Source organism: Neopsephotus bourkii, unplaced genomic scaffold (assembly GCF_033783945.1).
Source record: "Neopsephotus bourkii isolate Nb327-2 ecotype Australia unplaced genomic scaffold, CSIRO-AGI_Nbou_v1 NB_1183, whole genome shotgun sequence".
Lineage (NCBI taxonomy): Eukaryota > Metazoa > Chordata > Aves > Psittaciformes > Psittacidae > Neopsephotus > Neopsephotus bourkii.
The window spans coordinates 3,778,626-3,792,291 of record NW_026901668.1 but is presented as its reverse complement, the minus strand read 5'-3'; the positions used below and the strand labels follow the sequence as shown (position 1 = coordinate 3,792,291).

The following is a 13,666-nucleotide window of genomic DNA, read 5'->3' as shown; positions in this document are numbered from 1 at the left end:
AACTGGCACGAGAGTCTCAATAAGTAAAAATGAGCTCTGCACACACAGATGAACAGATACTAGTATTTCTGCAGATAAGTACCTCCTAAATTGAAGCTGTGGCTAGCAGCAACTGCCAGCAACCAGCTCTCTGAGGTCTATGTAATCATGGCCTGTAAGACCATTTCCATGATCTAGAGCATTCATTAATCCCATGAAAGTTAGCAAATACTGCAAGGAAGGTGAATGTTCCTCTTTCTGTGCTGGTGCTGGATGGCACCACTGAGGGACACTGGACCTAGTTTATGCATAAATGGGGGTTTGACTTCCAGTTTAAGGTCTTGCACACTGGGTCCACAGCACAATTTTGACTGTGATATGCTGAAAGCTAAAGGACTTTCCCTATATATAAAATCCTTCCTTGTACTTAACTCTTCTGGAAACTGGAGACAAGCCCTTGTCTTCTGCAAGCAGACGAAATGGTAATTTCTTTTTCTCTCCAGAGAAAGGCAGAGGATTCAAAACTAAGATTGTGCTCCTCACATTACAGCTGTTTTTAGAAGCAGCCAAGCGATTTTTGTCCTGGTAAGACCAACAAGGACCCAGCTAGTACTAAGAGAGAAAGAGAGTGCTTCCTACGATAGATTTCACAGGAGAGAAACTCACCCAGAGAGGTTTTTTTCTGCTCCTATTCAGAAAATAAAGTATAGAGAAAGAAGCCACTGAGAAGGACCTCTTTACCTGGGTCACTGACAGAACATTCGGTTCCCTCCATGTGCAAAGCCTGGCATAACATAAGAACAGATTCCCTGCAGTGTGAGCTTCCTAGGGAGGCACATCAGTATCAAGGGGACAGAGCTACTGAAGCAAAATGTCAGTGTGAATGGATGCTGAGATCTGAATTAAGAACAGCTCAAACATCTTGTTTGTACCATGTCTATGGAGGTGCCTGGTAAAGCAGGAGGGAGGGAAGAGGAGGCAAAGACTTATTTCTGATCTCTGTGTGCTGTGAGGAGAGTATAACTAGGAACACCAACTCAGCTGTGTTGCCTCCAAAGGCTTTCCATCATATACACAGACTGATTTATGCTTCTAAAATCACAGTGCTCCTCTGGAATTAAGACACTCCTTGCTGAGCCAACTCCAAAACATGGAGTTTTTTCAAGCAATCCTTGCTTAGGTTCTTTGGACTGTCTAAGGACACACAGATCTTGATCTTTCTCTGCATAGTCTGAACTAGAACAGAAGCAGCAGACAGTGCGTGATATGAAAATGCTCCTAGGCAGGCAAGTCCCAGGTGCTTATTTATGTTAGGGGAACTCTACCTGCATGTTAAAGTAAGAGGAGGAAACAGGGATCAGGCTGTATGGGGTATCCCTGAGCTGCAAACCACATGAGAGAAGAGAGGAAGAAAGGAAATGAAGGACGGAGACATATTTATTCTTAAAGATGAAGACTGGGAATTCAGGGCTTAGGTACCATCCTGGTATGATGATCTCTTCCTCAATCCTTGCGTGTAAGGAAGGAGCAAAGGTGGGCTGTGACTCTTCACGGTTGGCCCTTGTTCCAAGTAAGAGCCCCTCTTTGGGTGCTGTGCCAGCTGGAGAAAGGGGATGTTCCTTGCAAAGTTTGGGTCAGGATGGGTGCCCAAACAGCCTCTTGCTGCAGCACTGAGTTCTGGGCAAAGACACTTCTGGAAATTCAGACTCTGGTGGTTTCCTCTTCTATTGAGAGCAGGCTGCTGGCTCCCTAGTGGGATGTGAAAAGGCAGAAGTGTTCACAGAATACTAAATAGGGGGGAAGGAACAATATAACTTTTCCCTCAGCACTGCAGCAAAGTTGCTCTGGCTACTGCAGCTTCCTTTGAGGGGCTGTGCCTCTCCATAGCTGCCAGTGGACTGCAAAATGGGACTTTGTTTCAGACCGACAGTGATGCAGTGGCAAATCCCCAAGCAAACAGAATTTGTTAAAAGTCCACAGGCACTTATTCTTCACAAGGAGAATAGTAAGACTTAAAGCCTTCTCTTGGCACAGAGCCACAACACAGCTTCTGGTGTGCTCACGTCACAGACTGGACGAATAGTACATTGTACGAATGGTACATTGGCTGATGGTGGCTCCTCACACAGGGAAAAGCTTCAGCCTCGAACACACTGTGAGGAGGGTGGGCTTGCCTGATCTTCATGCACAAAGGGTGGTAAAGAAAGAACTCTGATGGCTGAACAAAACTGGGATTACTGGGACAAGCCACCTTCTTATACCCTGTTTCCATTATGGCTCAATTACTGATGGCAGCAATGTATGTTCACAGTTGAAAGCCTGCTGGCACCTGGCAGGATTGCAGATAAATTATCAATAAAAGCATGGGGCTTTTAGTGCTGAGGCAGGGAGTTTTCTTTCATATTGCCTAGATTAGAAGATCACCCCAAGTCTCTCCTCATTCCTCCCTTCTTCTCTTTTCAGTACATAAAATCCCTGACAGCAGATCTTCAGTCACACCTGTCTTAACCCTAGCTCCAGTTCTCTTTCTTGAAAGCAAGCTGCACAGCATCATTCACATCCTGCACTATGTGAGATGCCTCTACCAGGCTGGGGTCAAAGCAGAAGTCCCGATGGCCATGGAACACTGACTCCATCGTGCACTCTTTTGTTTTAGTAGGGACATCGACATTGTGGCGGTAGACCCCAGTGCAGACCAGAATCGACTCACAACTCTCCACTGAATTGTTGCAGTCCTTCCTCAGCTTGAGGTGATCCTCAGTTTGGGGACTGGCTGTCTGCAGGCTCCTCTTCACTCCAGCTTGGACCTGGTTCTGGTGAGCTGACTTGAGGTAGTTGTTGTAGAGGTTTGCCCCATAGACATCAGACATAGGGTTATCTCTGGATAAGGTCACAGTGTGAAACAGAAATGAGAAACTAGGCCATGCATCAGTTTCAGGCTCTGGCAGACTAGGATTAAGGCAGCACCAAAGGAGGAAGGGTCGCAAGATATTTGGTAATGTCAAGAGAATCACCCAAACTGGGCTAGGGAGTCCACCTACTGGTGTGTCCTGTCCAGCTGTGGTGAAGGCCACCTGCTTCATAAACATTTTTCAAAGGGCAAAAGACATGTCCAAAGCACCCACAGCAGTTTCAGCCATTACTGTAATATATTTCCTATGATCCCGAAGTGTTTGGTTTTAACTACAGCTAATGATTCTGCGTCTGGTCTCTTAACTTTTCCTTAAATCCAGTCATACCACATGCACTCTGCACCCTACAGTAAACAGCTCTGCTAGGCTGACAGGGCCCTTCAACTTATTAAAAGCGTAGAGTACAAAAATCTATCGAGCCTCTGTTCCAGGATGTGACTCTCCAGAGGCACCATAGGCATTTTGGCATAAAAAACACTTGAGGGGTCAGTAAGCACCTCCCTAAGGAAAACAGCAGGGAAAACAGTCTCTTACCCAACTGCATAGAGGCGTCGGATGGGAGCCTTCCAGCCCTGTTTCTCTGCCTGCTCTTGTATCAAGTATGCAGCATAGCGGTAGGTGACTGTGCTGGGTTTGCCAATCAAGGCCTCATACTTCAATTCCCGGCCTGTCACTTTCTTGTAGATGTTCTCTAAGCAGAGAAGGAAAGTGCCATGTCCAATCCTGCTCCAGAAAGGAGGTCATCAGTATCTCCAGTTACACCACTGAAGTAGTGAACAGCCCTCAGTAAGGAGGACCAGCTGCTGTAGCCAGGCTACTGCCTAAACTGGTCATGTTATCTACCCACACACACCTCCACATGCAGTGGCCTGGATTTTGCTTCTTGAAACTTAACTCTTTGTTTCTCAGGCAGTTTTCATATCTCTGCTGCTAATAATGCCATACAGTCAAACTCTAAACCAGTCAAATGCTAAAAAATGTAGTAAGAAAGATCATCTGCAGGAGAGATGTATGAAACAGGCTAAAACAAATGCTTTTCACCTGGGCATCTTGGCTTCAGCCATCCACAGGAGATCCATGTTGCAGGCAAGGACAGGCAGATGAGGATATGGTATATCCTGAAGCTCTGAATCAGGGTTGCCGTTGCTCAGGAGTACATCAGTAATAAGTTGCAGGCTTGTCTCCCACCTCACTGGCTCACCAAAGAGAATCACCCCTGGAAGATTTCAAGAGATGCTTGGAAAATCACAGCACCCACGTATAGGACCCACTACTAAAGCCATCTGCTAGCAAAACCACTCCTTTGCTGGGATGTGCTGGCTAATACAGCTACCACTGGAACATGTCTGGTGCTAGAGCTCCAGTCGTATGTTACTGCACCATATGCACCAGTGGTCCCAGATACTGGAGCATGGCACAGGGAAAAGCTGGCTTTGCTCTTATCAAGCTTGTGCTTCATGCTGCACAAGGGCAGTGATGCTGCCTCCTGACTCTATCGTCTGAATAAGTTGCTTGTGGATACAAATGAACTGACAGCTCCCCTCCCAGCTGGCTTTGCCTTGCTATTATTTCTGCATGCTGTTCGTACGTAAACAAAGGCTACTGCTTACCTTCTATAGTGGGGAAGCCAGTGGTTGGAGGAGGCTGCCAGGAAAAAAAAAAACAAGGCTAGGTTAGTAATGCAAAACCTAATGCCATCTCCAAAACAAACTATAAATGCTTCCTTTGAACCTGCCAAGGCAGCCACATAAAGAGGAAGGACAAGGCCACCTGGAATCCCAAAGAAAGACTTTCACCACCCCCCTATCCCAGATTAGATTTCGCAGATTTTGCATTCCTGTCCTAGAGCTGGAGATGCCAACCAAACCAAACTTACTGCAAGGAAGAGGAATGAAAGACAAGTATGGCATAACAAAGGAGAGGGGAAAGCCACTGCCCTTCCTGCAGGAGACAACACCTGAAAAAGCAGAGAGACACTGGCTGCTCAGCATTAAGTCCTAGGCTCTTGCTTAAGTAAGTCACTAGCAGCCAGTCACTCTGAGCCTTTGCAGCTTCTCCACCCCATGCTATGCACTGTGAGCACCTCCACAGCAGACCACCGTCTCTATTGATGCATCAAGAAATTACCAGCTCTTTTGGCCTCCGGCTCTGATCCACCATGTCTAGCAGGGGATATGCCTTTCTGAGTGCCTCTATGGTGACCACATGCTTGAACCCCAGCCTATTTCAGATCATTAAGGAAAGTTGTGAAGACTGGTTTTGGGGTTTTTTTTTGAGCTTTTGGGTTCTTCTTAAGTGACTGAGGTTTTTTAAGTTAATGGCAAAAGCATTTACAGGATTAAGGAATACGAGTCCTAGTAATAGAGGAGTTATTTAACCTGGTAAAGCATAACCTTGTGGCCTTCAGTCAAACTGTATGCTGCGCTTCAACCTACAGGTGGCCCTAAAGGTTACAAAAACACCCAGACTGGGGTGATTTAGTTTGTGATCAGCCATCCCTGGAATTAGACAAAGAGCAGAGGTGGATGTGTTTTGGGAGCTTTTTAAGGCCGGGGTTCTCATACTGGTGCGGTGCAGGAGACCGGTCAGGCTTCTTGGCTAGAAGCAGAATCTCTGAAGCTCTGATCAGCTCAGCTGGGGAAAAGAAAATGGTCTGTGCTGATGAAACTACACAAGGGAGGGATGAGTTGCATTTACTCACAGAACTCCTCGCCCTCAGCTCACCCTACTGACCTTGGCAAACTGAGACAGGCCAAGGTTTTGCACCAAAGGAAGTTAAATGTTAAGGACAGGGTGTGACTCTGTGTGCACAGGCTGAGATGTCGCAAACCATACAGGCAGTTCTAACCTCCTTGAAGACATGGGGTTAGTCAGAGTTGCTGTGCCCTAGCCTCAGCCAGGCAGTATGCATCTGGGATTGGCACACTGATCGTAAAGATACTTGAGTTCCTTCAAGTGCTTGTCAGATTCCTGGGGGAAGGCCTTAGCTGTGGGAGAGTTGGGAGTGATCTCTAATGCACTTTGCTATGAACGAATGGGAGGAGCACAATTTTATCTCAAAAGTGAGCAAGGCCCAAAGCTGATAAAGTCCTTACAGTGACATCCCACCAACAGGAACAGCAATCAGGCCAGGTCATCAGTGTGGGAAGCCAAACACCGACCAAGGACAGCTAGGAGGTGACCAAGACGGAGATCAACAGTTACTGCCTGCATTCAGGCCTCTCCTTGAGGGTGCTTCCTGTAAGACTGTGACTCCTCTGTCTCCTTGTGCTTCTAAAAGCTGATGGAGCAAGTACCAGGGCCAGGGTGGAAGCAGCAGCAGGACACACAGGGCACCCCAAGGCACGAACAGCAAAGGATACTCCTGAGCGTTCTCCTCCACGGGCCCCTGTCCAGCCACCAGCATGCACTTGTGGTGGAACTGGCTGAAGAGGCGCAGAGGGCTATGGGACAGGATCACCTGCTCCGGAGACACCTGCAGGAGGGAGGAGAGGGTGATGGGGGATCTGCTGGGAAGATTTCCCCCCTTCTACTGCGGTCGGGTCGCTTCCCCTTCCCCTTCCCGCGCTGCTACCGGCCTCCCTCCACCTCTCGGACCAAGACAGGCTGATCGCTCGGTGGTGCCGCCACTCCTAGCCCTTCACCCCTCCTGGGGAGCTCCCTACTCCTCCCGGTGCTCCCCTCCAAGGCCGGGACAGTCGAACGAGAGAGCGGTGAAGAAGCCGCTTCCCAGCGCCGTGAGGTCCCTGTGACCTGCCGGAGGAGCCCCCCCGGCCCGCCGCTGTTACCTGCAGCCCCAGCGCATGGGACAGCTCTTGGGCCCTGGCCGATCTCAGGCAGTTGCCGGCGTTGGTCAGGAAGACGACGGGTACCCGGAGCCGCCCGCTGCTGTCTGCCAGCCTCTGGAAGGCCCGGCGGGCGGCGGGCACCACCTGGCTGCCCCGCACCAGCACCCCATCCACGTCGAACAGGAACCCAAAGGCCGGCGGCTGCAAGGCGAGCGGAGGGGGCAGTCACCCAACGCAGGCAGCCCTTTCCTTTCCTCTCCTCTCCTCTCCCCCTCCCTGCACCCGGCGCCCTTCCCGGCCCACAGCAAGGACGCGGGCGCCGGGCCCGGCCTATCGCTCCCGGCGCCGCCGCTCACCCGGTCCCCGGCGCAGCGCCCGCGGGCGGGCGGCCCCCGAGGCCCCGCAGCGCGCAGTAGCCCCAGCCCGGCCCGCAGGCAGCCCCGCAGCGCCATGCTGCGCCGCTCCACCCGGCCCCAGGGCCGGTGGCGGGGCACGCCGGGGCTCGTAGTTCCCGGACTACAGCTCCCAGCGAGGCGCGGGGAGCGGCGGGGCGGGACTGGGGCGGGCGGAGCTTGGGCGGGGAGGGGGGTGTCCCGGCAGAGGACTGAGCAGCTCCATGCCGGGGTGCCCGAGGGTCGGGTTGGAGGCTTGGGGAGAGCTGTGAGAGGAGCTGTAGATGGCGAGTGTCGCGGAACCAGTGTTGGAAACAGGGCCAAGGCGGTGGGGCTTGACACGGCAGAGGAAAGAGGGGAAAGGGGGCAAGCAGCCCCGAGGTGGGAGACGTGTGAAGAAACACTGATGAGGAGGGATCTGGGCAGGAGTGACCGAAAGGCTTAGGCCTGGGTTTATCTAACTTACTCACTAACTTACTCTCAAAAGCAAAGTTTGGGGGCTTGGTTTTGTGAGGGCAACTGTGTGGTGCAGGCCTCAGGGATACAAAGGTGTCCCAGAATGTAGCCTGGTCTCAATTTCGGATGGTTAAAACTTACTCTGCCCACAGTGCCCATATGAAGCCTCTTCATTGCAACTTTTTTACCCCTGCCAGCTGCTGCCCTGCCTTTGCACAGTCTTTTCTATGCAAATCCAAGCCTTGTGGTGTTTTTTCATAGAATCATAGAATAGTTTGTGTTGGAAGGGACCTTAAAAATCATACACTTCCAGCCCCCCGCCATGGGCAGAAACACCTTCCACTAGACCTGGTTGCTCAAAGGCGTGTCCAGCTTGGCCTCAAACACTGCCAGGAATGGAGCAGCCACAGCTTCTCTGGGTAACCTGTGCCAGTGTCTCACTACCCTTATAGCAAAGAATTTATTCCTAATGTCTAACCTAGATCTACCATCTTTCAGTTTAGAACCATTCCCCTTGTCCTGTCACTACATGTGCTTGTAAAAAGCCTCTCTGCAACTTTCCTGTAGTCCCCCTTTAGGCAGTGGAAGGCTGCTCCAAGGTCTTTCCTGAGCCTTCTCTTCTCCAGTCCAAACAAGGCTGATCTTTTCCCACAGATCATAAAGTTTTCTAGAAATCTGGTCCTTTTTCTTGCTGCCTGATGGGCTGTGTGCCAGGGGCTCCCTCTTTTCCTGCGGCATGGGACAGAAATCTTGACACTGAATTCATCTGAGGCCCTTCCAGATCTGCGTAAAGCAAAACCTTCATTTCACCTCCATGAAAGATCTCCTGGCTCCCGTGATACAGCAGGTTTAACACGTATGACTTTAGACACCGATTACACAAACAGTGTAATTGGATTTATGCTTTCATTGCCATGAACGCCAACCTTAATTCATTTCTGGCACACTTTAACTCACAGAGCCCTTTCTGCAGAGCTGTAAAAGCACTGGTATTGCAGGGTTCTGCATTTGTACAGATGGTTACTCCTCAAGTGCCTTTGCCTTAACTGAATTATCTACTGTTTGTTTTACATAATTTCCTCAACTTGCCAGGACCTCTGATTTCTCAGAAGCGTTTGCAGCTCCTCCTGCTCTGGCAAAATTCATGCTGGCATTGGAGACATTACTGAAAGTATTTAGTTCTTTGCAGAGCTGGGCTTCAAACCTGCTTCTGCTAGCACAAAGGAGTGAATTACAGCTACTTTGAAGTACACCTTTGCAACTAGTTGTGCTTCCACTTACAGCCCGAGGACCTCCAACCCTCATGTCCCTTGGCTGCCAATGAAAAATACAGTCAGAGAGAGAGGTAAAGATTTTCTAAAGTGAATGACAAAGGCAAGAACCTGGTCTTGAGCATTTTTCAGTGATCCACCACGGTGGTCGCTCCTGGCACAGAAAATCATTGATTTACTGTGATTTCTGTATGGACACTGGGCTAATATACATTTGCAGCCTTTTAACAATACAACCACTTACCAGCTGTTTGGGTTGTATCCTGGAGTGCACTGGGAGGAGTGTGTCCTGCAGATTGAGGGAGGTGATCCTTCCCCTCTTCTGGACCCTAGTGAGGTCACCTCTGGAGTTACTGTGTCCATTTCTGGGTTCCTCAGTACAAGACAGACAAGGAGCTATTGGAGAGGGCTCAGCGGAGGGCCACAAGGATGATCAGGGATCTGGAACATCTCTCTTATGAGGAGAGATTGCGAGAGCTGGGCCTGTTTAGTCTGGAGAAGAAAAGACTGAGAGGGGATCTCATTAGTGAATATAAATATCTCAAAGGCAGGTGACGGCAGAAGGGTGCCAGACTCTTTTCAGTGGTACCCAGCAACAGGACAAGGAGCGATGCCCATAAACTAAAACAAAAGAAGTTTCACCTCAACATGAAGAACCTTTACGTTGAGAGTGGGCAGAGCACTGGAATGGGGTGTTTCCCCCGCGCCGTATCCAAACCTGCAACCGGCCGTTCTCCCTTCTCACCCCCCGCACCCGGTAACGGTTGGTTTTGACGCTCCTCAAGGTCTTTTCCAACCCGTTTTGTAGTCCCATGGTGTGGTTGGTGTCAGCGGAGTCCAGCAGGGGGCACCTCCGCACCACGGCACGGCCGAGAGGGGCGGGGCGAGGGGCGGGGCGAGGGGCGGGGGCGCGGCCTCCGCCGCTCACCTGAGGGAGGAGGAGGAGGAGGAGATGATGATGGCGCAGCTAACCCCTTTCTCATGCTCTGCTGCCTTCTCCTGCCGCTGCTCAGAAAGCGTTGGGGTGGTTTGGGCTGCTACGGAGATGTGGCACCTAGCGAGGGTTGGTGTTGCCGGCCCGGGAGTACCCAGCGCTGAAGAGGTGCCCCCAAAGCGCATGGAGGGCCCCAGCTAGCGTTCCCAGCGGGCTGGCGGAGCTGCCGTGTTTATTTTTGCGAGGAAGGCTTATCCAACAGGCTGAGGCGCTTATTTTTACACTAGCAGGGAGGGAGTTTGCCAGCAGCCTGGCTGCCGAGCCCCAGCACCAGCAGGCAGGCTTTATCCCAACGTGCTGAATGCCCAGTAGCGTAATTTTCCCTTCAAGAGCTGATACTTTCTCTGTTACTGTACTAGGAGCTTCCCATTTTGGTGTTACACATGGCTGGACCTTACGATTTCTTCTGCAGGCACATCTGGCAACAGCCACATCCCATAATGCCCCAGAGATGGTCTGTCTGCCCTTCTCACACCAGCCCACAGGAGACCCCCTCTTCTTCCCCTGTCTACGCTGTGCTTGGATGTTTCCCCCACTCCCTTTCAGAGCTGCCTTTAAAGACAAGCAAAACAGGCAGTTGCCCACAGCCTTCTCCCATGGGTTCCTATGTAAACTTTGCAGCTCTGTTTTCCCTGGACTCAGAGCCCTGTCATCACCCCTCTCTTCCTGACCTTCTAACATCCCTCTCTAAAGCAGCCGTACCTTCTGTCTCTTTTCTTACCACAGAGGCTCTAATGGCCTGAACCAACCCTTCCCCCTCAGTTTATCTCTTTCTCTGCTGCAGCCTGCTCATGGAATGACGGACAAGCTAAAGGTTGAGAAAATACAGTAAAATGCCTTTCTTATCCTGTAATGACCAAGGGGGCAGGACACGGCCTGATAAAAATGACAAGCCAGATGAATTGAGAGCCAGACCCTTCACCTGCCTATCCCTCAGCGGACAGAAAACACTTGATAGACCTGCCATGACTGCAACTGCTGCAAGCCTGGAAAGAAAGGAATACTGAGCCAATTAGAGCTACAGGTTTTGGCCAAAGAAATGTCCTTCTACTACCTGTGAAGAGACTAATTCAGCAACTTATAGAAGAAGAAACCTGAAGCAGGCTGAGTGTCAGAAGCTGGTGGAAAACACATCTGTATCCCTCTATTTTATGGCCAGAGGGCTTTGCTTAGCATCTGGCATCTGCGTAGTCCCACTGCAGTGATGGAGGCTCACATGATGTATAGATCCAGCTGCTCGCTTGGGCCTATCTCTGTTTTCAACCAGCTACCTCACTCCTCTGTTTTTATTGGCAAGATTTTTGACAGCAACCACTAGTGCTGGATCAGCCATTTCCTGCCAGTGAGTGACCAAGAGGCAAACATTTCATTCGCTAAATTGCCCCAAAGGCATCTGAACTGCTCCGCAACAAAACACAGGCTAGACCTCTGTGCTGCAAACAAAGCTCCATCCACCTCTCATTTAAACAAATTGAGCCTGAAGAGGCCACAGGGAGACAGATGGGGGAGATAACAGGCATTAGGTTTGGCATATTCCTATGGCTGCCTGAACTAACGTCACAGAAACTTCCATAGATTTCCTTCTCTCCTTCCTTGCTCCAGAGTCCAGATGGAGACTGAAGTGGGGCCCTTTCTGTCCCTGCTCAGGCTCCCACCACACCTCTGGCTGCTTCCAGCCCTACTTGTCCAAATACCTCCTTCATCTCAGGTTTTCAAGTTCTTTGGCTGGCCCTTTCTTCCCATGCCCATCATCAGTACTTTGGGCAAAGAGCCTCGAGTTGTGCCTCGAGGCAGTGAGCTGATGCTTCACTAAGCACTTGCCAGCTTTGAAAAGAATGGGCTGGTCATGTAGTGTTTACTGTTCTCCTTGTTTCCTTCTGTTAAAATCATGCTAAAAGCAGCTGAAATGACCTTCAGTACTCTTTTACTTTCTCATGCTGTCACCACCATAGAGATGGTACAAAACTTTAACAGGAGAAGAGGTAGTGCAAGCAAACCGTTTCTGTTGGGTGGTCTCTGAAAACACAGCCCTGAGCTGGGTGCTGCTGCTGTGTGATTTGGGGAAAGGGGAGGACCTGTGTTGTGCCTCTGTCAGGCAGCTCAGGCTGACTCCACAGTGTGTTAGCCCCATGGATCAAACTATCCTTTGCAGCGTGCTGTGAAGACACTTCAGACTTCCTGATAACTAAATGTACTCCAGACTGAGGGATGTGAAACGTCTCCCTCCACTTCACATTCCAGATTAAAACCTCACATTAGATACAGGTATCCCCAGTTCTTGACAGGACAAAAAAAGGTGAAATAATCCCCACAAAACCCGTTTAAAAAATGTTAATATATACCATGTTCTGAAAGAGACAGGCAGTAAAGCCTGATTACATGTGATGTATTTGCCAACAAATGTGAGCAAGGGCCAAGGTACTGAGGATAAGGAAAAGGATATCTGGATGGATTGATTTGCACAGCTAGAGCTGGAGATGTGAAGATGCTGTCTGGGTTTCCCAATTTGCATCTTTCTCCTAACTAAGGCCCACTCTATGGATAAATTAATCCCCAGCAGTTAAGCAGACTGGCCCTCCATCTGTCAGACTCACTAAGGCTATAAAATTGTTAAAGCCCATCTACTGCCAGAGGACTCTTGGGAACGCCCAGACACTTCCCATGGCAAGGAAGGATCTAAGGCAGGATACATGACTGGAGTCAGGCTTCTCCATGCAGTTCAGGCTCACATTTAAACCTATGTGATCAGGATGGAAAAGGTTTTGCCCTCTGACCAACCCTAAGATGGATACCTTCAGCAGAAGCTGAGTCACAAATTCAAACACAGTCCCATAGAGCCAAGTTTCACCTTTCTGAAGGCTTCATCTGGAGATCACCTCAGACCTGTACAATTTTAACTGCCCCGTGATTTCTGTGCTGTAATCCTGAACAGCATCACTTGCTGGTGGCTCCATGGGACACATCACATCATGGTTCCAAATGCAAAATAGCTAAATGGCCAAGTACGCAACACACTTCTCCAAGGAAGGCAGGAACAAACTGGACACAACACATACATTTATACCAGCAAGTGTCACAAACAGAAGATCTAGCCCTGCTGCTAATGAGGATAAATGAGGAGGGAGGACTAGAGGTAACCAAAAGGCCAGCAGTGGCTCAAGTCCTCAAGAGATTATGTGCAGGAAGTGCTGAAATCTTTCCACTGTAGCAGAAAAGGAAAGAACATGGGTCAACCTGTGTTAAGGAAGTCAGCTCCTCCCACACTGGCTCTGTAATTATTAGCTTCACCTTGGCAGCAGAGAGGCTCACTTAAGGAAGAATCAACTCATGGCAAATAAAAGATCTTGGTCCATCCACATATAACAAAGCTGAAGGATTGGAGAGCTCAGAGACACGTTGCTGTGGGTCACTGGTTAGCAGCCATTCCACCAGTTAGCAGTAGTTTTTCTCAGCACTACAAATTAGGGATTTCCCAAGTCAGCGTGTACAGTATGACCATGATTAAAGCCTACCTTGGGGACCCTAGACTGAGCTGTGTACACTACACCCATGGAAGAGGAGGCAAGGTGGCTTTACTCTGGCTCCTCCTCCAGTATAAAGCTGGTGCCAGGACCAAATCTGCATCAAGGCCCAAAAAAGGCCAGCCTGCAAAGAGCAGTTGCTGTTGTTAGAGAAAGGTGTGGGCAGAGAGGGTTGGAGTAGAGGCAGCTGTGGCTGAAAAAGCCTTAGGATGTGAGACACTCAACCCCCTTGGTCAGTGAGGTGTGTGAGAGTTGTGTGACTGGGTTCTCACTTTCTGCTTCCTGTGGTTTGTGATGCTGGCTTCTGCAATGTAGAAGCCTTTGGTTTGTTGTGAGTTTGTTTTTTTGTTATG

The 13,666-nt window shown here is 49.9% G+C and overlaps 1 protein-coding gene across 1 annotated transcript; it reads right to left on the bottom strand.

Moving 5' to 3' along the window:
• Nucleotides 1-1,398: 1,398 nt before the first annotated feature.
• On the bottom strand, nucleotides 1,399-7,193 carry HDHD5 (haloacid dehalogenase like hydrolase domain containing 5). The gene is made up of 8 exons (XM_061364014.1): nucleotides 7,036-7,193; nucleotides 6,680-6,880; nucleotides 6,254-6,366; nucleotides 5,019-5,112; nucleotides 4,502-4,535; nucleotides 3,933-4,107; nucleotides 3,426-3,614; nucleotides 1,399-2,859 (listed from the first exon to the last, which is right to left on the bottom strand). The coding sequence occupies exons 1-8, from the start codon at nucleotides 7,129-7,131 to the stop codon at nucleotides 2,490-2,492; spliced, it is 1,272 nt and encodes a 423-aa protein (XP_061219998.1). The 5' UTR covers nucleotides 7,132-7,193; the 3' UTR covers nucleotides 1,399-2,489.
• Between the last annotated feature and the right edge of the window lie 6,473 nt (nucleotides 7,194-13,666).